Raw genomic sequence first — 27,829 nt, forward strand, 5'->3', positions numbered from 1 at the left:
CGTAACCTAACCCAACCTAACCTACATAAACCAGTTAATAAAGTTTTTGTTCCATCACTTTCCATGATTTTATATAACTTTTTAAAGATGTGATGAATTATCATTGTGATGATTTATCCGGTTACCTTATCAAACATATGATATAACTCAGTTTTTCTCTCTCAAATGTACTTACTAGAATACGTAATACCTATCATATTATTAATTACTTACACTTACTACTACAAATAATTAATGTAGTGTAATGTGGCTAACGCTTCTTTGGAAGAGTAGTATTCAAATCTTTTCATATGTAAAAACCTAATGTAACTACGATTTTAATGTAATTAGTATTTTTTAATAATTATATAAAAGTTTTTCCAATAAGAGGTGTTATTTTGAATAGCCCGCTATTTCGGTAGATGTTACTTTCGAAGCTGACATTTTTTAATATTTGACAAGTAGAAACTACGCCATTAATAAAAATGGAACGATACACGCTTCAACAACGCATTGAAATTATTAAAATTCACTTGAGTGAATCAAATGCAAATCATCTTGAGTGATGAGGCCCATTTCCACCTCGGTGGCTTCGTCAACAAGCAAAATTGTCGCATCTGGGGCTCGGAAAAAACCAAGAGTTATTGTTGAAAAGCCTTTTTATCCTCAACGTATGACTGTTTGGTGCGGTTTATGGTCCGGCGGAGTCATTGGACCTTACTTTTTCGAAAATGAGGCTGGAGCAACAGTTACGGTGAATGGATTGCGCTATCGAAAGATGATTAATGATTTTTTATGGCCAAAATTGGATGATATTGATCTGGACAACGTTTACTTTCAACAAGACGGCGCTACGTGCCACACAAGCAACGAAACCATTGATCTTTTACGATTGAATATCAAAATAATACCTCTTATTGGAAAATCCTATATACAGGGTGTATCGGCACTAACCCGACAAACTTTAACCAGCTATTCCTTAGCACATTTGGAGTAAAAAATGTTATGTACACTTTGCTGTCCGGTAACATTTTTTTTCTTTTAAAAACAAAAAATAAATAAAATTTCCACACTCCGCTACTGCCCACAGTATAGGGGTAAAATAATTGGCAACGCCGCGCTACTGTCATCTCTTTCACACATATTCTGTCTCAAGTCCCGTGTGGTTCCCGCCACCCCGTCTCGTATCAGTGGTCAGTGCTGTTTTGGGAGTTCGCATGTCATCAAGTTTCTAGTTTCGTTTTTGTTTTGTTATCTAAGTTTTTACTGTTGAAATATGCCCCTCAATTATCCACCTGCCGAGCAAGCAGATATTGTTTTTGTTTATGGATTTTGCAATGGAAATTCACGAGCAGCCGTAAGGGAGTATCGCATGAGGTTTCCTGGAAGACGCGTCCCACACCATGCTACCTTTGTCCAGGTTTGTACCCTATCAATTGTTTATTGAAACTATTTACATTCATTGATAATGCCAAAAAGCGCTTTTGAAATTTAAACTGGGAACATTAAAAACATAACAAGGGGCCACCAACTTTAAAAATGTAAATTGTACTTTAGGTGATTTGTGTTCAGTGGTCACTAAACGGCGTTTTAAAAAGTTAATTAATTTTAATCTCTAATAAATGCATCATTCACTGCAATTGAATTCACTCCCTTTCTCACCATGGGATTATTTAAATTACTTGAATTCAATTTCACCCCTGTGAATCCAAGATATCAACCGTACCTAGTTAAGAAAATTATAATTTAAAACACTTTGTTATACATTTTACTATAAAAAAATGAAATAAATGAAGAGAAAACGTAAGTTTTCTGATATGTGCCTAAAATAAGTGTTCTTTAAAAATAAAATGAGTGAAAAAGCCCGCGATTGTTTATTTGACATTATTACTGAGCTGAATAATAAAAGCAGTTGTTATTTGTTGTTTTGTTTCAGATGTATCAACAATTGCGTGACTGTGGCATCGGACGGATTGAAGGCGCCGGCGGAGGACACAACATCGTTCCTGTGGCAGTTGAGGAGAGAATCCTGAACTTAATTACCGAAGACCCCACGCTGTCCGTGCGTCGGGTCGCTCTGATGATAGGACACAGGGAACACATGGCGGTATGGAGAGTTCTGAAGAAGCACGGGCTCAAACCTTTTCACTATAGGCGCTGCCAAGGCCTCATGGAGAATGACCACTTTTCCAGAGTCGTGTACTGCAGAAGAATGCTGCATAATGTCATAAGAGATGCAGACTTCATGAAAAACATATTGTTTACCGACGAAGCACAGTTCACTAAAACAGGAGTGCTAAATGTGCACAACTTGCACCATTGGGCTGAACAAAACCCCAAGCTTGTTCGGGAGTCGTCGAGCCAGGACAGATTTTCCATCAACATGTGGGCAGGAATCCTGGGAAATCAAATACTCGGTCCAATCGAGTTGCCTCCCAGACTAAATGGACCGATGTATTTGGAGTTCTTACAAGTGCAACTGGGCGAGATTCTGGAAGATGTGAACCTCGAATTACTACGGAGAATGTGGTTCCAGCACGATGGAGCCCCACCACACTATTCGATTGCCGTGCGGAACTACTTGGATGTCGAGTTTCCTGGTCGTTGGATAGGCCGTGGAAGTCCGGCCATTGCTTGGCCACCAAGATCACCCGACCTGACCCCCCTGGATTACTACCTGTGGGGGGCTCTCAAGGAAAAAGTGTATGCTAAGCCAATAGCCTCAAGAGAGCAACTGCTCGAACGAGTGATGGAAGCCGCTGCAGAAATTAAAGCAAATCCTGCAAACTTAAATAATCAAAATATAACAAGACTACACGCTTGCATCGAAAATAATGGTAGTCACTTCGAACAAATGCTCCAATAAAAAAATTAACATAAACTACATGTCCGCATTTTCATTTATTATTTATTGGTAAAATTCTCACAATGTCATTCATTTACACATCAATATTACCTACATATCAATATTTAATAAAATCTGTAGAAGAGTATGCCCGTCGGCATTCAACAAGTTTTTCGACAAGTGTGTCGAAAAGCGTCTTCTCTCTTTCCTACACACTAAATATTAATGGTTAAAAATGAGACGACTGATGCTTGTAAGCGCGCCAATACGTAAAAACAACGAAACTCGAATAAGAATTGCCAGGTGGGTTTTTTAATCGCTTTAATCTGACTTTAAACAATAATTAAACACGTAAAAATTATTTAATATAATATTACAGTACAGTACTTTGAACCTTCGCAATAAATTTATTTGATTTTAAGTTTAGTTTGTAGAACTCCATTTCAATTTAGAGATTTTTTTTATTTTAACAGTCTTATTAAAAAATTTATAAAAACAGTGTGTTTATAAACAAGTTCTGCTAGTTGTAATTATTATTACGCGTGACAGCTGTTTCACCTTCTGACGGCATTATCAAACTTTGGTAAAGCCACTTACAGACGACGTAAGTGATAACTTTCTTTTTTTATTATTCTGGCTTTATTGATTTCCGAGTAAATTGTCGTAAATTATTATTTGCTAATCCCAATATTATTTGCTAATGCTAATAATTAAGTGAAATTTTAAACAATGCAATAATAGGATTATTGCATTGTTAATTTCACTTAATGTCGTTGGTATTTCCAACTGATGACTCAGGGGTTTATTTCCCTGAATAATTAAGTATTTTGGGGTCTAATTATTATGCATTTCATTACATCCGATAATTTAAACAATTTTTATGTTGAATTGGGGTAAGTTTTATGGCTAAGGGAAGGAGTGGAAGGTGAGGAAGTACCTGGATATTCAGATCTGGTCACCAAATACGGCTAGTCATTTCAAGCAACGTTTAAATTCTAAACCTGGATATTCAGATCTGGTCACCAAATACGGCTAGTCATTTCAAGCAACGTTTAAATTCTGAACCTGGATATTCAGATCTGGTCACCAAATACGGCTAGTCATTTCAAGTAACGTTTAAATTCTAAACCTGGATATTCAGATCTGGTCACCAAATACGGCTAGTCATTTCAAGCAACGTTTAAATTCTGAACCTGGATATTCAGATCTGGTCACCAAATACGGCTAGTCATTTCAAGCAACGTTTAAATTCTAAACCTGGATATTCAGATCTGGTCACCAAATACGGCTAGTCATTTCAAGCAACGTTTAAATTCTGAACCTGGATATTCAGATCTGGTCACCAAATACGGCTAGTCATTTCAAGCAACGTTTAAATTCTAAACCTGGATATTCAGATCTGGTCACCAAATACGGCTAGTCATTTCAAGCAACGTTTAAATTCTGAACCTGGATATTCAGATCTGGTCACCAAATACGGCTAGTCATTTCAAGCAACGTTTAAATTCTGAATTAATTAATCAATTACGAAAAAGCGTGGGGTTAAGAATATTTTTTTTAAATTATAGTTGTAATTTATTGTCGATTTTTTAAAAAAATTGCGATATTTTAAATAAAATTTAATAATTATTGTTTAAATAAATTAGCAATCTGGCAGCATTCATTTGCAGGTGGTCAATCCAATGCAGTCATGACGTTTGTGTGAGTGCTTTCCTTTGTCTCAGTGTGTTGCGCAGCAGTTTTATATGAACCGTTTTTTGATTCATCGGGATTGTTTTTAAAACTATACATTCTTTGTACCTTCAAATTAGTGGAAATAAACTTAAGTGTGTCAAGCTGCTCGTTATATTCCGGTAATTCTGGAAGGCTTTTAACATAAGCAATAATATTCATAAATCACATTCCGCGAAGTTGTAAATAACTAAATTTATTAAAAAATATACGTTGTAGGATAGCCTAGCAAGTAACATTTTGACAGAGCACTTACGGTGATTTAAAAAACAACGGCGCTGTTCAAATAATCCAATTATTATTATTGATAAGTACCTAAGTGAGGAAAATTGTTTTTAAAAGTGCTCAGAATTATTGGACTTCGATTATAAATTCAGGAAATCTACTAATTAGTTTCTTAGTTTCAAAATTAGACTATTTAATACGTGAAACGCGTAAGAGGTGAAACCAAAGCATTCCAGAGGTGAAACAATTTAGATACAAAAATAAAACTGATGTGTACAATACAAGAAGACAATCAGTGATTCGCATACGAAAAATGTGAATAATCATTATTGTTAAATAAAATATTTCTTTTCTGGTACTGGATTATGTAATACGGGCTTCGTTCGCAGCAACACGCGAGAGTTGCGATGTTGCTTTCAAATTTTGACAAAGGATAAAACAGTGGTGACATGTGGTGAAAATATGTTTAATTAATTTTTTATTAAAAAAAAACGTTACCGGACAGCAAAGTGCACATAACATTTTTTACTCCAAATGTGCTAAGGAATAGCTGGTTAAAGTTTGTCGGGTTAGTGCCGATACACCCTGTATATAATTTTTATTTCTCTGAAATATCTTGACGTTTTGATTATGAATGTTTGTGGTACGGTTTTTTTTAATCTTTTGTTTTTTTAATCGTTTTATTACTATTATAGTTATTTTTAATTACAATTCATTATATTATTTACGATAAACTTGCCGGATTTCCCTGCACATCTTAAAAAATATATAAATAGCACTTGATTTCAACATAATCACTTCAAGAAATAACTACTTACGTCGTTGGAGATGGTAAAAGATACATAAAAGTTTCAATTTTGCTCAAAGTTATATTTGAAGGTAAGGATATACGCAAAAATTATCAAAATAACCCAAACTAACGACCTAAAAACATATTTTGTGCAGGTTTACTTAAACCCCGACTTAAATAGTTGTCTCCATCAGATATTTAAATTGAAATCGATGTTGTTTGTATGAAGCGGAATTAACCTTAAAAAAAGCCTACCATAAACTTAATTTTCAAACAGAGATTTGTCCCCAAAGTTTCGCTCAAGCAAATCGAGTTTTGTCAAAATTTCAACCGTAAAAATTAATAACCAAGAATAGTCTAATATTATTGAGATTATCTATATCTCGTTTTTATATATATATAAACTACACATTACACGAAGATTATTGAAGTGAAACTTCTTTAGGCGCGTAATGGATTTCGGAGTAAAACCGAGTCAGGATCGACACGAAAATGCGGGTACCCCCACCACCGCTCACCGTTCACTGTCCCTCTCTCACCATATGCGCTTGTTGAGGTGGGGGAGCCGCTCACGAACGTTCTCTCTCTTCTCTTCTTTCCTCTCTCTCAGACACCAGCGAACTGCGCCACGCCAAGCATCAGCTGCTTGGTTAGTATACTGCGTCGTGAGTGTAATACGAGTGAAATACGTAATTGATTGTGGTTCATACGGTTTGGTACAGAATTTCAGTGTTAAAAATGAGTAGTGACGAGATATTTAATTGTAATATTGTTATTTATGTAATATTGTATACTTGTGAATAAATTGAAAATTTTTGGAACTATACATTAATCGAACGTCATTCATCTATAAGAAAATATTAGAAAAAGCAAATCCATGCTTCGTCGTTGAATTATTTAACCTCTAATTTTCAAACTAACCTAAGAGAGAAAATAGAGATGATGAAATGAAAATAGAGAGAGAGGAATACTAGAAGTTTCACTTCTGTCTTGCGTAGGCTTGACACACCCATTTTTTTTTCGAGCACATAGGTTAGGTTGTTATAAAACAGTTATTTGTGATTTTCTCAGCTTATTATCTGTTCGACAAATCGCTTTTTGTACAGGATTTTCCAATAAGAGGTGTTATTTTGCTATTCAATCGTAAAATATCAATGGTTTCGTTGCTTGTGTGGCACGTAGCGCCGTCTTGTTGAAAGTAAACGTTGTCCAGATAAATACCATCCAATTCCGGCCATAGAAAATCATTCATCATCTCTCGATAGCGCAATCCATTCACCGTATCTGTTGCTCCAGCCTCATTTTCGAAAAAGTAAGGTCCAATGACTCCGCCGGACCATAAGCCGCACCAAACAGTCACACTTTGAAGATAAAGAGGCTTTGTAACACTAACTTTTGGGTTTACCGAGCCCCAGATGCGACAATTTTGCTTGTTGACGAAGCCACCGAGGTGGAAATGGGCCGCATCACTCAAGATGATTTTCGTTGATTCACTCAAGTAAATTTAATAATTTCAATGCATTGTTGAAGCATGTATCGTTCCATTTTTATTAATAATGTAGTTTCTACTTGTCAAATGTCAAAAAATGACAGCTTCAAAAGTAACATCTACCGAAAAAACGGGCTATTCAAAATAACACCTCTTATTGGAAAACCCTGTATGTTTGCTCCTCATTTGCTACAGGCGTTTGGCGTATATGACATCACACCATCCATGGGGTTAAATTAAAATACCCTTTTGTATGTAAAATCTCTTGTTTAAAACACCTGATAAAGTGAGGAGCATTATATTTCTTCGTCTTATAATTGGCACAAAATTAGAAACTTTTTTGTTTATTGAACTGCGGACTTATTTTACCTGTTTAAAGCACAAGCTTACCATTAATCAAAATTCCTACGAAATTTTGTTTTAACTTCAGTAAAAATCGATTATCTGACGTTCGTTCCTGCTCCCAGAGGAAAGATTGATTTTGCACAAAAAAGACCAACAAAACACTTTAACACCGGAAATTAATTAAGGTTAAATACCTCTCTGCGTTTGATTGCTCTACTGTAGAGAATATAGAATTTAGATGGCCGTTTCGTATTATTTTAGCTAAATATAATAACTTCGCAGAGCTATTTAAAAAAAAATAACAAGCGAATAAGTCGATTTATAAAATTATGGTGCAGAAAATCATAGCAACTTAGATATCGAGTGATTTTCGGCATATTATACCGAGTTTGCAGAAAGTCTCGAGTGATCGCACGCCATAATATGCCATGTTTGACTAGCAGAATTCGCGCATTTACGATTTTTCAATAATTTTTTATAAATCCTAACAATATAGGATAAACGGTAAAATATGTTTGAATTCGTTTTAGCACTATAATCAGTTTATATGTCTCCGTATTAAAATTCAAAGTTATGATTTTTTTAAATTAATACCAGAAAATTCCAACTCGAAAGCCCAACTCAAAAAGAAACTCAACTTATATCAGTTGTTATAATTATTATTATTTTTTTATTTATTTAAAATTATAATATTGTTTCATAAATAAAATAGTGGCATAACAAAATAGTGTTATATATATTTTTCTAATATTTATTATTGTATGCGAATCAGTTTGTGGTATAATTGAGGACTGTAATCAATTTTGGCACTACTGTTGGGGTAGCTGTGGTTTAAAGATAGAATTGGAAATGAAATTCCGACTTACCCTTGGTCTTTTCGATCGATATTATGTCCTCGAGGGACACTACTAACTTCCGTAATATACTCTAGTTAAACACACTGTTTAACAACATGTTCACTGCACCGGTTTCGTCAGTTTGCAGCAGACTGGTGATGTATATTAAATTTTAGAAAATTCACTGACGTATGTATGTAGTAACTTCACACTGTCAGACAAGGACAGGTTATTTAATCGGAGGAATGCAGGAACATATATTAAAGGGAGATGTATATATATTTGCGTCAACAATTCCTCGGCTGGCTAAGTCCTCCATCACAACATCAAGCAAAATTTTCCGCTTACTGTGGTAGAAGTAAGAGATTTTCAAATATTGTCAGTTTATTCGCAACCCGGGAATGTTCGTCTTTCTTTAAAAAAAAAACACATTTTTATTCATACGAGTAGTTGAAGTCCCGGGCGTTTCCCGGGTTTTAGAGTTTTTGGAAAACAGATACGCTGATTTCTGGCTACGCTCTCCAAAGGTGGTTACCTCAAAACATATCTTGAAAACCTATGTACCCATATGTTTTAAAGCTTACATATTTCATGTCAGTGCACATAGAAAACGTACCCAAATTGTAAATTTCACAATAGTTCGGATGCCCTGAACTGTGAAGTTTCCGCCATTGTTCAAACATTGTGGGTAGCACTCTTGTAGTTCGGGCAATTGCGCATAATGTAAAACTTACTATGCTTTATGGATTATACATAAATTGCTACGCTGATCAGAAATAGGCTAGAATTTTCCTTTTAAGGCTGGCCGCATACATACGTTTTCCGTATTCGATTTCCGAATTCGTTTTCCGTATTCGGACATCCGAATACACGGAATCAGTAGAAAATACATTAACTGACGCACACGTTCGTTTTAGTTCCGAACGGAACAAATTCCTTACGCACGTTCCGAATGCAAGCCGGCGCGTTCGAAGAAACCGAATGGAAAAAACCTAATGACGTCATGAAAAATTCATGGGGGGGTGGCTAGAAAATTTCAAGAAAATATAAAATTTGCCCTTGTTGGCAACACTGGTACTGACGTTTATACATTCCGAATGAAGAAAAACGAACGTTTGCGCTAGTCTCACGGAATTCCGAATACGGAAAACGAATTCGGAAATCGAATACGGAAAACGTATGTATGCGGCCAGCCTAAGTGAAAAGTAACATATTCAATTACTTTTTTATGATGTCAGTTACAAAAGAATTTCCGTGGTACAATGGATAATTATATTTATGTCTCACACATAATTATTTTTTCCTTTGCATAGAAAACAGAAATCCTTTCAAGTCAGTTTTGACACAACCTACAAAAATAGAAAAATCATTTTTTTGTGAATACCGCACAAGAGTTCCAACTTCCCAAGGGACTTAGGTAACCTAAATTTGGGCATAAAATTGTGAGGCTGAAGGTAGTCGGGATGGTAAAGAGATAGAAAGAGGAAGGTGGGAAAGTAGCTGGCTATTCAGATTTAGCCATTAAGCACGGCCAAAGTTTTTTCAAACAAACTTTACACATGTACGAATTTTATATACCTGCGTAACTAGATTTTTATTGTGAAACCGCACTAGAGTCCCAACGGTATGAGGCCAGTGAGACTATGGCATCCCCAATTGGGGTGTATTGTGAGGCTGAAGGTAATTGGGAGGGGAAGTAGATGGAGAAGAGGAAGGTAAGGAAGTACCTGTCTATTCAGATCTCGTCACCAAACACGGCCATCATTTCATGCAATGTTTCACTTTCACAACAGGGCGATACTGAAAGTACCTACTATGGAACGTGCCGCAAATATACATTTATGATAATGAACTTGCTTCACCATTTTCTTTTATAAAAAGAACAGGGTGATGCAGAGTAAAAGTCGATTTTGAAATAACTGTGGAAAATATATTAAATATTTTCTATAGTATTTTGTCATCACTTCTGAAGAAAATTTAGTTACCATAATTCAGTTTTTCAAAATTGCACCTTAAAGATGACGTTCATTTGAACGTAAGCATTATTCAAGCCAGCAAATACTGTAATAATTTTATAAATTCGATTAAGCTTTTTGAAATTGCTAATTTTCCACTCCAATGAACTTTCGTGAAGAAGAAGATAGATTTATTTGCAATGAAAATACAGTCAGGCCAAACAGGAATTTATATGAAAAGTATGGTATCCAAAGGTGACTGCAACTCAGCGAACTATCTTTAATATGAAATATCGTTATTGAATTTATTCGGAAAACTGAAAACAGACCATTACAAGGAAGCTATAGATTTTGTTCGTTTTGATAACTAAGTTACGGCCAAGATTCGTACTGGGAAAAAAAGGGAAAGCTAGGTAACCATTATAGAAATTTTCTATCAAGAAAAATTAATTTTTAAAAAAATTGCAAATCCCCTTCTCGAAGTCATACTTTTTTTGGTCCTTCGAGCCGGATTATTTTGGGATATGTTTTTTTTCCTTAAAAAGAAAAACAAATATTCCCGGGTTATGAATAACCTGACAAAATTTTAAAAATACTGTTTTCAAAACATGCTGCTTGTGCAATGACGAAATTATTGTACTTACCAAGTAAGAACTTTTTTTATCGACTACCGGAAAAAATTAGAAGCATTAAAGACAAAATCCAAACATTGCGCACTCTAAAAAAATATTTAAAGACAATTTTATCAAAAAAACTATTTCTACATGAATTAATCTTCAAAATAACCGATATCTCATACACTTTCCGTAAAAGACAATGCTTCAACTAAATATCATACAAGGTAGAGTAGAAGTAATTAAATTAAATAAATGTTTTATTACTTATAACTTTATATTATATACGTTTTAACTCACATTTTGTTTTCTTTCTCTTTTCAATGTACTTCTACAGCACATAATTGTTGTGTTTGCACAAACAGATCTCCAACTCGTCTTGGAAGGAATTTATAAATAATAGGTTCTTTATATTAATCAATGATTTATTAATACTCCGCGTATTATATTAGTGACTCGATAGTCGACCTGACTAGAAGCTTGCTAATTGGAATCTGGACCAGTGAGATTGTCTGAGAGCCTTTGCACTGTCCATGGCGACAACTGGCTACTGGCTCCATCTTGCGGACTTCCCAGCAAGCTCTATGCACTGCCATCTGTGCGTGCATCTACAAAGCTTCCTATTACTGATAAATAACTACAACAATGTACTTTACACTCATCTTCCAACTAAATACTTTTTTACATGTACTTGCCTTGCTTCTTTTATACAGGGTGTATCGGCAAGTATCCGACAAACTTTAACCAGCTATTCCTCAGCACATTTGGAGTAAAAAATGTTATGGGCGCTTTTCTGTCCGGTAACATTTTTTTTCCATTAAAAGCAAAAAATAAATAAAAAAATCCACACTCCGTCACTGTCATTTGCGTTGTTTCTCGTGTTCAACAGCTGTTATTAGCAAGTGTGTCAAAAAGTGTCCTCGCTCTTATACCTTTAGAAACATTTCAGATTTTAGTAATTCGTTCATCAAAAAAAAATCAAATAAACTCCACGGAAAGATCGGTTTTTCTAGGCCTGCTAGGGGCAAAGTTGACCGTGCCTCCATCCATTACGCCAGGCCGCGAGCCTAATATTGTTTTACACAACTGCATCACTTACGTCGTTAGGTTAGGTTAGGTTCCACAGTATTTTAGAGGTGTGATGTGTTATGTGTTGCATGTTTTTGTGTACGGCTGTCATTAAGATTCTGGCTGTATTTTAGGGTATTGTCTCGTCTTAAATCTTCAAACACGTCAAACATTTTGTATTTTTTTGACGTGCCTTTGATCGTTACTGTAAAGGGCCGTTGGGGTTGTGTTTGTCATTTTGTCGACAAATGAAAATCTTCTACAAGTCAGTTATAGGCTTTTATTTTATTTTAGCCCCTTCAACCCCTATAAATCTCTGGTATCAACCCTTGCTTTACCTGAACTGAGTTTTAAATCCAAAGAAGGATTACATAGGCTTATGACAAGGCAATTCTTTGCTTTACCGGTGAAAACAAAGAATTTAAAATTGTTGCAGGGAGGTGTTGTGACATTTATCCTTCAGACTTAAAATTTATTCTAATAAAATGTAGTTGGTTTATGTAATCCAGCAGTCTAGGGATTAAAACATAGATTAAAAGAAACAAGGGAGATGGGCCATGAGCCCTTATTGATAATAAGATACACGAAAAAATCATGTCGCCAACATTGTTCACCCTCCACGGAGAAAAAAGACTGTTGCTAATTTATTTAGAATCTCTTCAAATTTTTGATTCTGATGCAGGCCTTACCAATGAATTATCAGATTTAGTGATAAGAGTACGTATGAGACAATGTATGAATATGAATGAATTAAGGAGTGTATGACGAGACCGTGTTGTGTACCCCTACTTAGTCTGGATCCAATTTTTATTTTAACTGCTCCCTACAAACCGGAACCAGTGAGACTATGGCACCCCTCATTGGAGTTTGTTGTTACGCTGATGAGTATGGGGATGGAACGTAGATTTTTCCATGGCGATACTGAGAATATCACTAGAATACCACTCAAACGTGCCGCAAGTACATTATCTTATATGAATCAAATGCGAAATAACACCATTTAATTATATAGAATTTCTCGCGGACGCTGGGATACGAACTCTCGACCGACAAATTGAACAGATCAATGACAAATAAAACATTGTTTACAGTAATTTGGGTTATCCATCGACCAAGTTTATCGTATTTACCATTTCACAGTCGACCTATTCCAAATATGTAATCATTACAGGTTCTAACAGTTAGTTACTTTGATCTCATATTGTGATCAATGATTCTGAATAAACCTTTGTATAATCCCTTACGAGTTAACAACCGATCACGTACATAATTGCTTTAATATAATTAATTTAATTAATTAACGCTTTCAAATGTTAATTCAATGATACATATTGATAGGATTCATTAAGGCGATGCACTACGTCGTGTAATATTTTAAATTGAGACGATATCAATAACAACCCTTACGTAGATGGCGATAAGGTTTAAATTTCCGCTTAACACCATACGCCTGTTTTGATTTATGCAAGAAAAAAACATGGCCAAAAAGTGGCTTTTATTTTATTTTGTGGATGTTCAGGCATAAATATTTAATTTTTTTTCGATCATTTGATAAATAACTTAATTTGCCACATTATACAATAAAATCATAACCTAAAATGGGTTCGTAAGTAGGAAATTTTGAACTTTAAAACAGTTTTCATAGGCCTTATACATTATTTTTTTCTGGGCTTATAAAAAGACTTATCTAAAAATTACTCGATTATTTCAAAGGCCAAGATGTATTCTACTCGCAGTATTTAATTAAAGCATCTGAAACATTTCTAGGCGACCAAATTTTCAAACCAAAAACAAATGATTTTGCATTACTACGTATGGCATCGCCTTAAGATTTATTCTTACATATTTATAATGAACTTGCTGACGTGTACCTGGCATTGTTCGTGGTTATAAATGGTTTGAAGTAATGTTTTGTGGTTGTGAATTCTAGTTTACCTAAAAACTGGGTTTATTTTTAAGGTGGAGTTAATATTATTTGAAAGAATTGAAATGTTTAACTTTTTTATATATTTTTTTTGTTTCACTTGATCACATACTACATTATTTCGACTTTTATTCTACTCTGTATCTCATTCTAGTGCAGATATAGTGCGAAGTTTTCCCCGGGCGTTCCCTACTTATTCTACCATCAAACCACTCTCTTAACACTCCTGGCAATAATAAGAACAAACGAATTTTTTAAGTTCAGTATTTTTTGTGTCTATAAGAGACAATCACAACAACAAATATCTTTCTTATTATATAGAAGAATCACGGCATGTAACATTTTGTGTCGATTTCTTCGAAAATGTATTTTTTTAAGTATTATATGAAATATTGTACAAACTTCTATATTTTTTTAATTAACGATTTCGGAACAACCGTTCCTTTCTTTGTTAAAATATATACTAACTCAGCTTAATAATAAATTTTACAACATTTTTGGGTGAGCATAATATATGTGTGAAAGTGGGGGTGGAGGCGTGATTAGGGTTTAGTAAAGAGTGGGGGGTGGAGATAGAGCGGATGATAAATGCGAATATATTATCTTAGATGGGTCTGTAAGATATGAGATTTTTTGTCCTTAACTTATTAAGGGATTTTTTAAATTCCCAGTTTTAGGTTTTTAAGTTATCTATGTGTTAATTTCTTAGGTTCAGGTTTTTAAGTTATCTAACTGTTAATTTCCTAGTTTCAGGTTTTTAAGTTATCTAACTGTTAATTTCTTAGGTTCAGATTTTTAAGTTATCTAACTGTTTATTTCTTAGGTTAAGGTTTTTAAGTTATCTAACTGTTAATTTCTTAGGTTCAGGTTTTTAAGTTATCTAACTGTTAATTTCTTAGGTTCAGATTTTTAAGTTATCTAACTGTTAATTTCTTAGGTTCCGGTTTTTAAGTTATCTAACTGTTAATATCTTATGTTCAGGTTTTTATGTTATCTAACTGTTTATTTCTTAGGTTCAGGTTTTTAAGTTATCTAACTGTTAATTTCTTAGGTTCAGGTTTTTAAGATATCAAACAGTTTATTTCTTAGGTTCATGTTTTTAAGTTATCTAACTGTTAATTTTAAAGGTTCAGGTTTTTAAGTTATCTAACTGTTAATTTCTTAGGTTCAGATTTTTAAGTTATCTAGCTGTTAATTTCTTAGGTTCAGATTTTTAAGTCATCTAAATGTTTTAATTTTTCATTAATATGGAGGGTATTTTTGTATTGGTATTGGTATTGGTATTTTTTGGGTATTCTCTGTATTTTTTTGAAACTATGATTATTTGCAATCATATGATATTATCATGAAGACACCCTAGAATGTTCTGAATGTTGATTTTAATATCTTAATAGTATATTTGCAGCACGTTCAAGAGTGAAAGTTGTTTTTTTTTAATTTTGTTTATTTTATCAAAAAAATTACAGAATATAATATATTATAAGATATCATTAGTAAGTAAAATACCTATATGTAAGTTAGTAACAATGACATAGTTGAAATACTAATGTTACAATAATAGAACAGTTTCTAAAAGAAGAAAAAGTAAACATGTATGAGTGTTTTAAAGGGTTCCATGAAAACTCAACACAGTGACAATTCAACACACTTTTGAAAAGTGATATAAACTCATTAGAAACGATGATTTTTTTTTTAACTTACCTAATCTAACCTACATAACCCAGTTAATAATTTTTTTGTTTCATCACTTTCCATGACTTTATATAACTTCTTAAAGATGTGATGAATTATCATTTTGATGATTTATCCGGTTACCGTTATAAAGATATGGCATAATATACTAGTTAAGCGCCACCCTTTTTTACTAGCTACCACACGTGTCATCTTTGAGGATGCTGCATTGGGGCATGTTTTAAAAGGAAAGGAAGATGTGGGAAGTTCAAGTCGATGATTCGAGAGAATCTTGCTGGAGAGATAAAAAAATCTCCCTCAACCAGTCTCTCCAAATCAAGCTCGCCACACAGTAGGTGACCAAGACCTGGATAATCCTCACCCCATGGAACCGTGCTTCTTTGCTATCTATGGTAGAGGTATTGGTTATCCAATAAATGGTACCCGGAGCGGAGGTACCGATACCCGCCCCTCTCGAAACGTTACTTAAAATGGCTTTAGCCAGGTACTTCCCAACCATCCTCTTTCACGTCGTTTTCCTTTCCCCACCATCTACAATACAATATCCCAATTAGAGACAAAACTGGCTGATATATTTACATAAAAAAAACCTCATTTTAGTTGAATGCGATTTGGTCAAAAGAAAAGATGAAAAAAACGTTTTAGTAGGTACTGTTTTAGAATTTAAATTATAATTTATCAAAGGATTTGAAATCGTTTTTCGAATTAACCAAAGCCGCACAGGATGACATTCAGAATTACCCAACCCGTTTAACGACAGCCCCTGTTTTTAGGTTCGCTGTAAAACCAATTCATGTCCGATAATTCAAATCGTCCCGAGGAAGAAAAACAAATTGATCTTAATGGAATCAGCAAGCCGAGCTTTAAGCTTGCAAAAAGAACACGAAGTGGAAAATCGAGCTTTATCTTTCACTAGCTATCTGGGTAGCTAAATATTTGTATTTTAAACTGGAAAAATTATAACTTCACTTTTTAGTAAACGAAAAATTCTATGTAATAATATCATCACATCTCTAAAAAGTTATTTAAAGTCATGGAAAGTGATGAAACAAAAACTTTTTTTAACTGGGTTAAGTAGTTTAGGTTAAGTTAGTTTAGATTAGGTTTAATTTTTTTTTGTTCATCTTTTCTAATGACTTTATATCACTTTTTAAAGGTGTGTTGAATTGTCACTGTGTTGAGTTATCATGGAACCGTATATTTTATAAACTTGTTAAAATTGTATATGTATTTAAAAAGTAATTGTTTAAAGAACCCGTCGACAAACTGATATCAATCAGCTTAACGGGACTTAATAGTAAAAAACTGTATTTTTGAAAGTTAATATTCATCTTAATATTTTTAAATGTTTATTTTATATTTTATAATTAAATTAACGCTATCTAAATCATAGTGTAAGTTGTGTATAGCCTTAATATTAAAATATATTGATTGCTTCTATATTTTGAGGCAGCTTTATGAGAAAATTAGCAACTTTCATTACGTGCATTTTCTAAAGCGCAGAGCTTTAAGCTTGGATGCCTTCGATTAACGATTTTTGAGATGAAGTTTTTTCAAGTAGGTCAATTATTTTATGAATATAAATTTCAGGTATAAAATTCGTATAAACTGGCATCTGGTCCTGAAATTTCGTTTCTAATTTTATAAATAATATAATTATAATTTTTACACAGAAAAGATTAATAAGGTTTTTAAAACCGCGTATTGGAATATGGGTGGTTTAATATTAAGTTAATTATAAAAAAAAATTCTTAAAATCACCATTTTCTGTTAATAATATATTTTTTTATATCAAAAAATTAAACTGCTCCGGATCGTCTGGAGCCAGTGGAACTATGACATCCCCAATAATAGGAATATTTTGTTTATTGTTTATTGTTTATTTATTGTTTATTGTGGTATTTTAAGTAGGTACATAGTTATCTATGTCCTAATACAATCCTTATATACATATAAATATACATATAATTTTTTTTTTTTTGGTTTTAGGCATTTCACCCTGAAAAGAGTGCTTTGTGCCGGTAACAGTTAAAGTGGATAAAAAAAAATCGGTTAATCTATTGGGAGAATAATAAAACAAATTAAACATTGGACTCACTTAGATCGCTAAAACAAATTAAATGTTGAATTCATTCAGGTTAATAAACTTACATAAAGCTGTATGAACACGAGAATTGTTAAGAGATAAAAGGTGTGAAATGTTAAGGGGGGACTGGTGTGTGATTTTAATAAGACGGCGGTATATGTTCTTGAAAGATGAATGATTTTTACAGTTAAAGAAAACGTGGTCGAGGGTTTCCTCTTCCACACCGCACTGGCAGACCGGATCATCCAAAACTCTAATTCTAGCCAAGTGGGATGCAATTGAACAGTGACCAATTCTCATTCTCGAAATACATGAAATGAATCGTTTTGACAGTTTTTTACCGTGAAACCATGGCTTAGCGGGGATATGGTTTTGAATTCCAGCATAGAAAGATCCAGTTCTTATTTTGGAGACTGCCCAATTTTCTTCCCAGGCACGAGACATGTTGGATTTAAGAATTGGGAAGACATCGGAGATAGGGATTCTAAAATTTAGTGCGATAGTTCCGGAATCTGAACCAGATTTGGCGAGAGAATCGGCCATCTCATTACCCTCTATACCCAAATGGGCAGGGACCCAGGCCAATGTCGTCTCAAACCCAGATTCACTTAGAGAATTGAGAAGATTTTTTATTTTACATATAATATTATCTTCCGGATAACATAGAATATTTGACATAATTTTAGTTAGAGCACTTAGCGAATCAGTACATAGTAAGGCTCGATGAATGTTGAGAACCTGGATTTGATTTAGCGCTTGTTCAATTGCAAAGCATTCAGCTGTAAATATGGAAACTTCTTTTGGTAATTTATAAGTGAGATTGATGTTGAATTCTGCACTTTATATCGATGCTCCACATCTTTTATTTTCAAATTTGGAACCATCAGTGTAAAGGATGGAAAATCCAGGGAATTTTGAAGCCACAATGCTTTTAAAACAGTCATCCACATTATGAAATTTATTTGGGGAAGATAAAATATTCTTCCGAAAGTCTGATGTTATTGTGTTCGGCATAAAAGTGATTGCCTTAAATGGAATATTGTATATAGGGAGATTGGGAACGTCTTGAAGATATTGGAGGGAAGATGACAGAGAATTATAGAGATGAAAACTTTTAATTAGGAGAGGAAAACATTTTTTTTCACTCAATCTTTTGTTAGAATTCAAATTAACACTTAGCCGATTAAGACTTTGTTTAATAGGATGATGTGATAACGATAAAGCCTTGAAAATATATTTATTGGCAAGAAATTGCCTTCTGAAATATAATGGAGGCTCCCCACATTCCACCCGAAGAGCATTAATTGGAGAAGACTTCATAGCTCCAATAATCATTCTGAGGGCTTTTGATTGAATTCTTTCCATTTTCTTATCTAAATATTTAGGGAGGGGGTCAAAAAGGAATGTGCCGTAATCCAAGTGGCTCCGAACTAGGGAATTATACATTAATTTAAGAGTGGTAGGATGAGATCCCATACTCTGGAAACTGCTCGCATCATATTAAGTCCCTTTTCACACTTTGTAGAAATTATCTGAATGTGTGGAAGCCAGGAAAGTTTATGGTTCAAAAGAAGACCGAGGAATTTGATTTGAGTAGCGGTTTGTAGAGGCACATTATCAAAAGAGATTGAGAAGTGGGGAATTTTTCTTTTGCGCGTGAAAGCTACGACCCTTGTTTTAGATGCCGCCAGATTCATCCCATTTATTGACAACCAGCATTTAATATATTGTAAAGCCAAATTCATTTCCTTAGCTGCAAGAATAATATTTTTATGTAACAAATATATAAGGATATCATCCGCAGAGTAAAGTCGCTTGATAGAAAAAGGAATTACTGAGTCTAGGTCGCTTATATAAATATTAAACAACAGAGGACTGATAACAGAACCCTGGGGTAAACCTCTCCATAGTTTGCGCCTTAAGCATTTAGAGGAAGACTCAATAATAATGGACCTATTTGTGAGCAAATTAATAATAAATTGGACTAGTTTCGGGGGAATTTGTTTTTTAATTAGCTTTTCTTTCAAAACATTCAGTAAAACATCATCGTAAGCTGATGAAAGGTCAAGGAATGTGGCCAATGTATAAGAATTTAGGGATTGAGAAACTCGGATATCAGTTGTGAACAAACTTAAATTATCCATTGTAGATTTCTTTTTCCGAAAACCATACTGATTTGGTGAGATAATATCTTGACTTTCAACAAACCACTCTAGTCTGTTTTTTATCAAACGTTCCGCTGCTTTCATCAAACATGATGAAAGAGCAATTAGCCGATAAGACGAAATTTCAGATGGATTTTTTCCAGGTTTTAAAATGGGAATGATTTTTTGAGTTTTCCAAACATCCGGAATTAGTCCTGTTTCAAACATATTATTAATAAGAGATAAGAAATATTCAACCGCCATATCAGAAAATGATTTAATGAAACTATAAAATATTCCATCGGGACCTGGAGCAGAGTCAGAAAGGGCTCTTATCACTCGTTTCATCTCATCAATGGAGAAAGGAGCATCTAGCCAGTTAGAGTGAGATGGATACGGCTTAATAGAAGGCATTTCTTCACATCCGGCAACTGATGGGGGGGCTATTTTATCCGCAAATCCTATAAGAATTTCTTCTGATTTATGTTTGATTCTTGGCGGAGAATACGATGATCCAAATTTTTTTAAGCTAGACCAAACTGAAGACTGGGGAGTTTCCGGAGACAGGTTCTCACAGAACTTCCGCCATCCAGCGCGCTTCTTATTTTTCAAAATTCGTTTGGTTTCTGCCTGGGCTTTTTTGACTGCTAAAAAATTTTCTAGTGACATACACTTACGAAAAGAGGAAATTGCTATTTTTCGAGAGTTGACGGAGCGAGTGCATTCCTCGTCCCACCACGGAGTAGAGTGTTTTATTTTAATGTTCGCATTGCGTTTCGGGATGGATTTTTCTGCTGCATTTATAACCATAGAAGGAAACGTCTCACATTGCATTCTGATGTCTCCCGGGGACGATTTTGTTAAATTAATAAGGTTATCTAGTTCAGAAGAGAAAGTGCTCCAATTCGCATCTTTCGTTCTAAATTTGAGATTATTTTTAACTGGGAATAAGTGTTAAATTGATGGTGGAAGCGGATTATAATTGGAAAATGATCACTAGAGAGGGGATCGTTTAGGATGTCCCAAGAGCATTTAGATGCTAACGAATACGAACAAAGAGATATATCAACAGCACTTTTTCGTTGATGAGGGGGGGTGAATCTGGTTGGAGATCCGTCATTTAAAAAACATAGGTTATGAGTATCAATAAAATCTAAAAGATTGCGGCCAGAACGATTTGTTATTTCGCTACCCCAAGAAGGGGAATGTGCATTAAAATCTCCAAGGATCATATAAGGGGAACAAATCTGGGTTAAGATTGGTGCCCATTCATTTTCAATAAAAGTCGTAGAGGGAGGAATATATATTGACAATATTGTGATATCAGATAAGACAGCTGCTATTATCTGGATATCGTCGGAGGGAGTATGAATATTAATTTCTTTAAACGGGATAGAATTATGGATTATCAGAGCCGAGCCGCCTTTACCATCCGGTCTGTCGTGTCTGAGACAATAATAACCTGGAATTTTTAAGTGAAAGGAGGGTTTTAACCACGTTTCAGAAATAGCGGCTACTGAAACGTCGTGTTCGTCGAGTAATTGAATTAGGTCAGATTTGTTAGCGAAGAGGCTTCTACTGTTCCACTGAAGAATTTTGTTCAGTTTCGAAGCCATTGGGGAGGCAAGATAATAAAGATTTAACTAGCAGTTAAAAACCCGCTCCACGGGTTTTTGCTGCTAGGCCCTGCGGGCGGCACTTGGTTGGGCTGCGCCCAGTTTAAGTGATACTAACAACAGTTACATTTAATAGATAGATATTAGGTCATTCACAGAGAGAGGGTGAGTATATATTGTTAAAACACGGAACAGGAAGGAGTTAATGAATAATAACATGCTCAATTTTGGCATAATAAGAATGACAGTTGTTTGAATAAATGAAATTTTACGTATTTGTGATGGATTATTTCAAATGAAACACTATTATTGACTACATGTCTACAACTGATATTAACTGTTATGGTACCTAATATAATTTGCTCATAGGAGACTTGCAGTGCTTAAATATGTGTTACAACCGTCAATGTCTATAAGTTGAATCAATATCGTATAGTTTGTCACAACAATTAAAGATAGTTACAACAGAGTTGACTGAAATAATACATTATTACATATTGATTAATTGTACCCGTGTTTATGGATAAAAGGAGGGTAATTGTGCAATGTGATTAGCAGTCGGTTTAATTAAAAGGTGTGAATTTTACTCCAACTGGTGGTAATTCTTTACCTAAAACTGTTACTGTATCTAATAAAGTTTAAAGTTAGATTATATATACACCTTCATCAGGAGAGTAAAAATCTATATATAAAGGTAGATTATTACAATATAGCGCCCCTGAGGTGATATCTCACAAAAGCGGCGCCATGCAAATTGTCCAATTAATAAATAAATATAATGTTTACATTTTAATATGTACGTATGCATTGATATACAATGGAAATAGATAAAATAATGTTATCCGATTAAACTTTATTTTATTAAAAAACAAATAACTTTTTTAACTTCACTTTATTATATACAACCAATACATGTTTCATGAACGAAGTATACACCGAAGTCAAAAATTAAATATAGATTACAATTGGAAAAAATAAGTGGAAGGAGGGGGGAGGGGTAAGAGTAGGCTGGGTTTATAAGAATTAGGAATTACAATATGAAAGACCAGTTAAGTGGGAAAATATTTAAAAGAGAGCTTATAAAAAAAAATTCTTGTTAATTACATCTACTTTTATAAACATGTTCTCTTATTTCTAAAATTTCGAAATTATTTATTTGTGATGCTTTATATCCTGTGTGAAGTATTTTAAGACCTGAATTTTTTTTTTGCATATAACCATAAAACAATATATTCATAAGACAAATAACATTTAATAACGGTTATTCTAATAAATTGATAGTTGAAATACTAAATAAAATAATTAAACATATTATCTTCAAACGGTATTTTTACCCTAGTTCTTAAGATATAAATAAACAATGGCGTAGAATTCTGTTTGTGGATAACGACACTTCTAAAATTATATATATAAACATTCCTAGTACTATTCAACCGGCGTTTTACACTAATAACAGAATGAATAAATATATTCTTAATAATAAAGATTGCGAAAATCAAACAAAAAAATCAGGAGTTTATAAACTCAATTGGGCTGGATTGTAATTTATTTTACAAAGGTAGAACCAATAGAAACTTTGAAGTCAGAACTAAAAAACATCTCAGGGTTCTAAATGGAAATAGTGAATATGAGTTTGCAAATCATCTTTTGAATCACACTTTCGATAAAAATTCAGGTCTTAAAATACTTCACTCAGGATTAAAGCATCGCAAATAAATAATTTAGAAATGTTAGAAATTAGAAAACATGTCAATATAAAATCAGATGTAATTAATAAGCAAAAAAAAATTATAAATAATAATGAAAAATGCCACTGCAAAGTTGAACTAAACTTCCAGAAGAAATCTTATTATTAAACGCTTGATGTTCAAGTAATTTTGCATATTTAAATATACGCGCCAGTCATTTGATTCGTTTCTTCACCGCCAGAGGGGCGCTCTGTCGGCCACCTATAGCCACGATGCGTATCGGGTATCGGCCATATTGAATTAACGCGTGCTTTTTTCGTCAAACGTCAAACGTAATCACGTAATTGTGGATAATTTTCACTGTAATGTAATTAATCCAATGGATTATGAACTTTCTAAGACATATTTTCTTCGATATTATCCAAAAATTGTATGAGCAGAAACGATATTTTTTAAGAAATATCGTATTACATGTGGCGATTCTATTTCAGTATGAAATCGTGTCTTAATCTTTAAAGTCTTATTTAAACAAAATTTGAATTTGACCAATCACAGGGCCTACACCGTCCAGACGCTGGAGTAATAATATTATCAGATGTAATCGGCAGCGTTGGACGGTACAGTATTGTTGTTTGTAAGGATAGAAATTAAAAGGGTAATTAAAATGTGTATAAAATAATTATTATTCATTATTTCGGGGAGAGCAGGAGGGGAAGAATTACCATTAATGGCACACCCATTGGGCGTCTGGGATTTGGCATTCCCATTCGGGCTGGCCAAAATATTATTCAATTGTTTTTTATCAAGGTAAGGTGTATATTTTGGGTTGGGTTTGACTGGCTTGAGAATGGTTTCTCTGTGAGAAGATGACGTTGAATTTAAAAAGGTGGTTGTTTGGAAAGGAGCTGAGGACGATGTCATCTCTGCGAATGATTTTTTCGCAGGAGAGATTAACTTTGAGGCCTGGAAGTACGAAATGTTGTCGGTAGCCATTTTATGTTTTATGTTCTTCTGTCTTGTTTATTCCGGACAGGCTAGACTGACCGCGGTATGTGCACCCGAACAGTTAATGCAAATGGGATCATTGGAAGATTTCGGACATTGATCAAATGGGTGACCTTCTCCGCAATAGTAACAACGTGGGGGGGAGCGGCATACGGATTTCGAATGTCCGAACCGGCAGCAGTTGAAACATTGTATTGTTGGAAATTTATAAACTTCGACGGGAAGCGAGGTATAATAAATTAACACACGAGACGGTAGGGATTGTCCCTCAAATGTAACAACAACAGACTGGGAAGGTTTCCAGATCGTGTTTCCGTCAGTAGAATCCTTGTAGTTCAGTCGACGTACTTTTAATACTTTCGGTGTTCCGTGAGAATTATACAAAGCATCAACAATTTCAGCCTCTGGGATCTCCGCGGGAATTCCTCGCACAAGACCCATTCTCGAAAGGTTAAATGTAGGGATGAACGATTTATATTTATATTTTGAGAGCGAGTCAATTTTTTTTACAAATCAATTTGCGGAAGCGGCAGTGTTAAACTCGATAGATAATTTATATCGCCCTTCCGGTTTAATTGAACCGTTAACAATACCAAGGTTATTATTTTTTGAGTCAAATACGAATTTTCCAAAATCTAAAGGATGAATAAGTTTTCCCTGTTCAGTTCTCTGAACATTAACGGTAAATGGACCGGAAGCTGAAGCAGGATAAAGTAATTCAGTACTTTTTGCATTATCGCTAGTTAAAGTACTTGGCTGGATGTTACTATTGGTGTTAAGGTCGTTAGGGGTCGAGGTTTTTTGAATCGGCGGTATAGATTTAACTTTCGATGGAATGTGAAGGCTATGCGATGGTCGTCTTTTACGAGATGGGAGCGTAATAGAAACCTGGCTCGTATTAGATTCCGAATCAGAAAAATCCAATATCGACCCTGGGTCGGGAGGTCTATCTTCATCTTCCTCCATTATATAAAAAAACTTAACTTTTAAAAATTAAACTGAAAAAATAATACGCAGTCTATTTCATTGACTGTACAAACAAAAACGGATTAGCCGTAAGCAGGAATGCAAACAAATAGGTAAACGATAAACAATATTAAATAAAATGTAACAATAATCTCTTATCTGTACGCAGCGCAGGAACGGGCGAACGGCACTAGGCAATAGTAAGGTACACACAACCACTGTTGACCGCGGCTCGAATCGGACTCCATACATATAATTATGGTAACACATTTAAAATGAATCAATCACATATTTTCTTAATTTAATTTTAAATGTTTTTATGTTTTCTTCTGATTTTATTTCTTCTGGTAGCTCTCCAAATATCTTCAACGCTCCGTACATCAATGACTTTTGACTCTGTGTTTTTTTCCTGAAGGGGAGTCTCAATTCATTTCTTTTCCTTGTCTCATGTGTGTGTTTGTTCTGCAGTTTATCAATTTTTCTTAGGAATTCACTAGACGTATGGCCATTGATTATCTTGTAGATTAAAAATATGGTATTAAAGTAAATAATTTGTTTAAATGACAAGATATTTAACTCCTTCAACAGGTTCTTAATTTTTGTGTATCTGTTTTTCTTCAATATGGTTCTCATTGATCTATTTTGTAGAATTGTCATTTGTTTCATTAAACCGTCGTCGGATAAGAATAGAATGCTGCTACAGTAATTTATGTGTGGTACAATAATTGCGTTGTACACATTTTTACTGGAAACTGTGTTAAGGAATCTTCTTATTCTTCCCAACAGTGAGATTTTTTTGGCAATCTTTTTGTAAGGCAGAAAGGAATGGGAGAGGGAAGAAGATGAGAAGGATGAAGAAGGAGTAAATAAGGTATTATCAATAATTATACCTGGTAGTATCAAAAATACCTAAAATCATTTTAATCACATTGACGGCCTCAGTGGTCGAGGGTTAAGGCTCTCGACTAGAAATGCGGATGTCGCTATTTCAAATCCCAAGTAAATTTATTAATTCAATAAAAATAATATGTAACATATTCGAAGATACTCTAAGTATCGCCCAAGTAAAATATCTCTTTGGTTACTGGATCGGAGTAGCCAGTAACTTCAACACCATCCTATTCCCAAATCCTTCCATCCCATAGACATATGAATATTAGGAGACCTGCCCTAAGTAATTAAAAGCGTATTATTCCCCACTCCCCATAACGGTTCCATTGGAGCCGGCTGGGCTCGCGTATGGCTTCCCGTGAATCTTGAGAATGTGACGTCATCATTCTTGTTCGAACTAGCGTCGAGCTATGGTCGAGGCATTTTATGAAATAACACGGCAAAATAGTGGCTTGTGATATGAAAACTTGTAAAAATAGATGTGAAAAAGAGAATAAACCCAATTGTCGTATTACATTCCATATGTAAGCATCATTTTAAGCTTATTCACGTCGTATAATATGAATCAGTTGTAGAAACATTATACTATCACATCGAGCCAACATTGGTCGAATGTAGCGATTCTCAAGTGTGCGCATCGTTGTTACTGGGAAGTAAATTATGAACACTTATAAAAGTGTCTTAACTAAATACGTAAACGAAATATTCGACTCTGAAAATAGAAGAAATTTATTTTGCCGAATTTGGACTTCGCAAATTTGTTCATAACGTGGCGAGTAATTTGCGCTCCCATGCAAAAATGTCTATTCATTCAAAAGCAGATTTTACTTATAAGAACTACATGGTGATATTATAATGCGAGATGCCTATTTACTGTCAGATTGATTTATTGACGAATCACAGTCAGCTTTCCTCTCTGCGTCCCGCAACTCTTGTTTTAACCCCTCGTCCTTAACTTCTCGTCTATTATATTCATATGTCTGTGTTCCATCCCCACTACCTTCAAATATTGTGGACGCCATAGTCTCACTGGCTCAAGACGGTTTGGAACAGTTGGGACTCTTGCGCAGTACTTAAGTAAAAAAAGCCATATTTCGATTTTCATTAAAAAAAATGGTTTCATGTAAAATAACATTATCTTAATTTAACCCTAGAAGCCTTATCTACGCCTGCGAGGCGTACACACAATCTTAAATTCTATTTCTCTTTCTAACGGTTGAAGTTAGCGCCTCGTGGTCTTTAACCAACTCAGTGGCCGACAGAAGCTCGCCGATGGTACCTGCATCACTAAGGTAAGTCCAGCCATTTTTGAGGTTTTGAGGTATAGTACGCCTACGAGACGTATGTTTAGGCTTTGTGTAACTTTTAACTAAGATTATATGTTTTTACTTTCGTTAATTTTTCATCCATTTTGTGTTTATTTTGGCATTGTTTCAGATACCAATATGTCATGGTCTAATATATTAAACAGTAACGATATTTTGAAAATCTTAGACTAAGAAGATAGTCTTTCTCTGGGAGAATCAGCTCCTGAAGACGAGGACAGCATGTTTGGACGACATTCAAAGCGAAGATGAGAATAACTATGTAACTGAAGAAGCTTTCCCTTTACAAGAATCTGCTCCCACTGAAGAAGCCGACTCAAAATTTCAAAAGCTGACCTAGCATTTGATGCTGCTCATGCTTTGCAATCTGCCAACTCAGGGCAAAATTATCGTCTTCCTGGAAATACTCTTCGCGGTAAGAATCGACGCGGGATGTTTGGTCAACAAATAGGGGTCAATCATCTCTCAGAACTTCAGCTATGAATGAAGTCCGCACCTCTCGAGGACCAGCTCAAATTACAAATTAAATCTACTGGGCAATATTCGATCAAATAAGCGGGAAATTCACAAAAAAATTGAAGAACTCGAGATCTCGACCTGTTGGCAATTCTACGT

The 27,829-nt window shown here is 34.4% G+C and overlaps 2 protein-coding genes across 2 annotated transcripts in view; both read left to right on the top strand.

Moving 5' to 3' along the window:
• The window catches only part of Dh44 (corticotropin-releasing diuretic hormone 44), a 435,996-nt gene that overhangs the window by 184,735 nt on the left and 223,432 nt on the right, over positions 1-27,829 (top strand). The window lies entirely within an intron of this gene.
• On the top strand, positions 1,090-27,554 carry LOC149411076 (uncharacterized). The gene is made up of 3 exons (XM_089647636.1): positions 1,090-1,399; positions 1,916-2,203; positions 27,384-27,554. The coding sequence occupies exons 1-3, from the start codon at positions 1,256-1,258 to the stop codon at positions 27,552-27,554; spliced, it is 603 nt and encodes a 200-aa protein (XP_089503762.1). The 5' UTR covers positions 1,090-1,255.

This window comes from Hesperophylax consimilis, chromosome 26 (assembly GCF_061612785.1).
Source record: "Hesperophylax consimilis isolate HC1 chromosome 26, BYU_Hcon_1.0, whole genome shotgun sequence".
NCBI classification, from domain to species: domain Eukaryota; kingdom Metazoa; phylum Arthropoda; class Insecta; order Trichoptera; family Limnephilidae; genus Hesperophylax; species Hesperophylax consimilis.

Bases quoted from the DNA above. Each gene is read 5' to 3' on its own strand.
- LOC149411076 (XM_089647636.1), top strand. From the start codon at position 1,256: ATGCCCCTCAATTATCCACCTGCCGAGCAAGCAGATATTGTTTTTGTT. The intron at 1,400-1,915 runs GTTTGTACCCTA...GTTTTGTTTCAG, and splicing joins ACCATGCTACCTTTGTCCAG to ATGTATCAACAATTGCGTGA. The intron at 2,204-27,383 runs GTCATAAGAGAT...TGAAAATCTTAG, and splicing joins GCAGAAGAATGCTGCATAAT to ACTAAGAAGATAGTCTTTCT.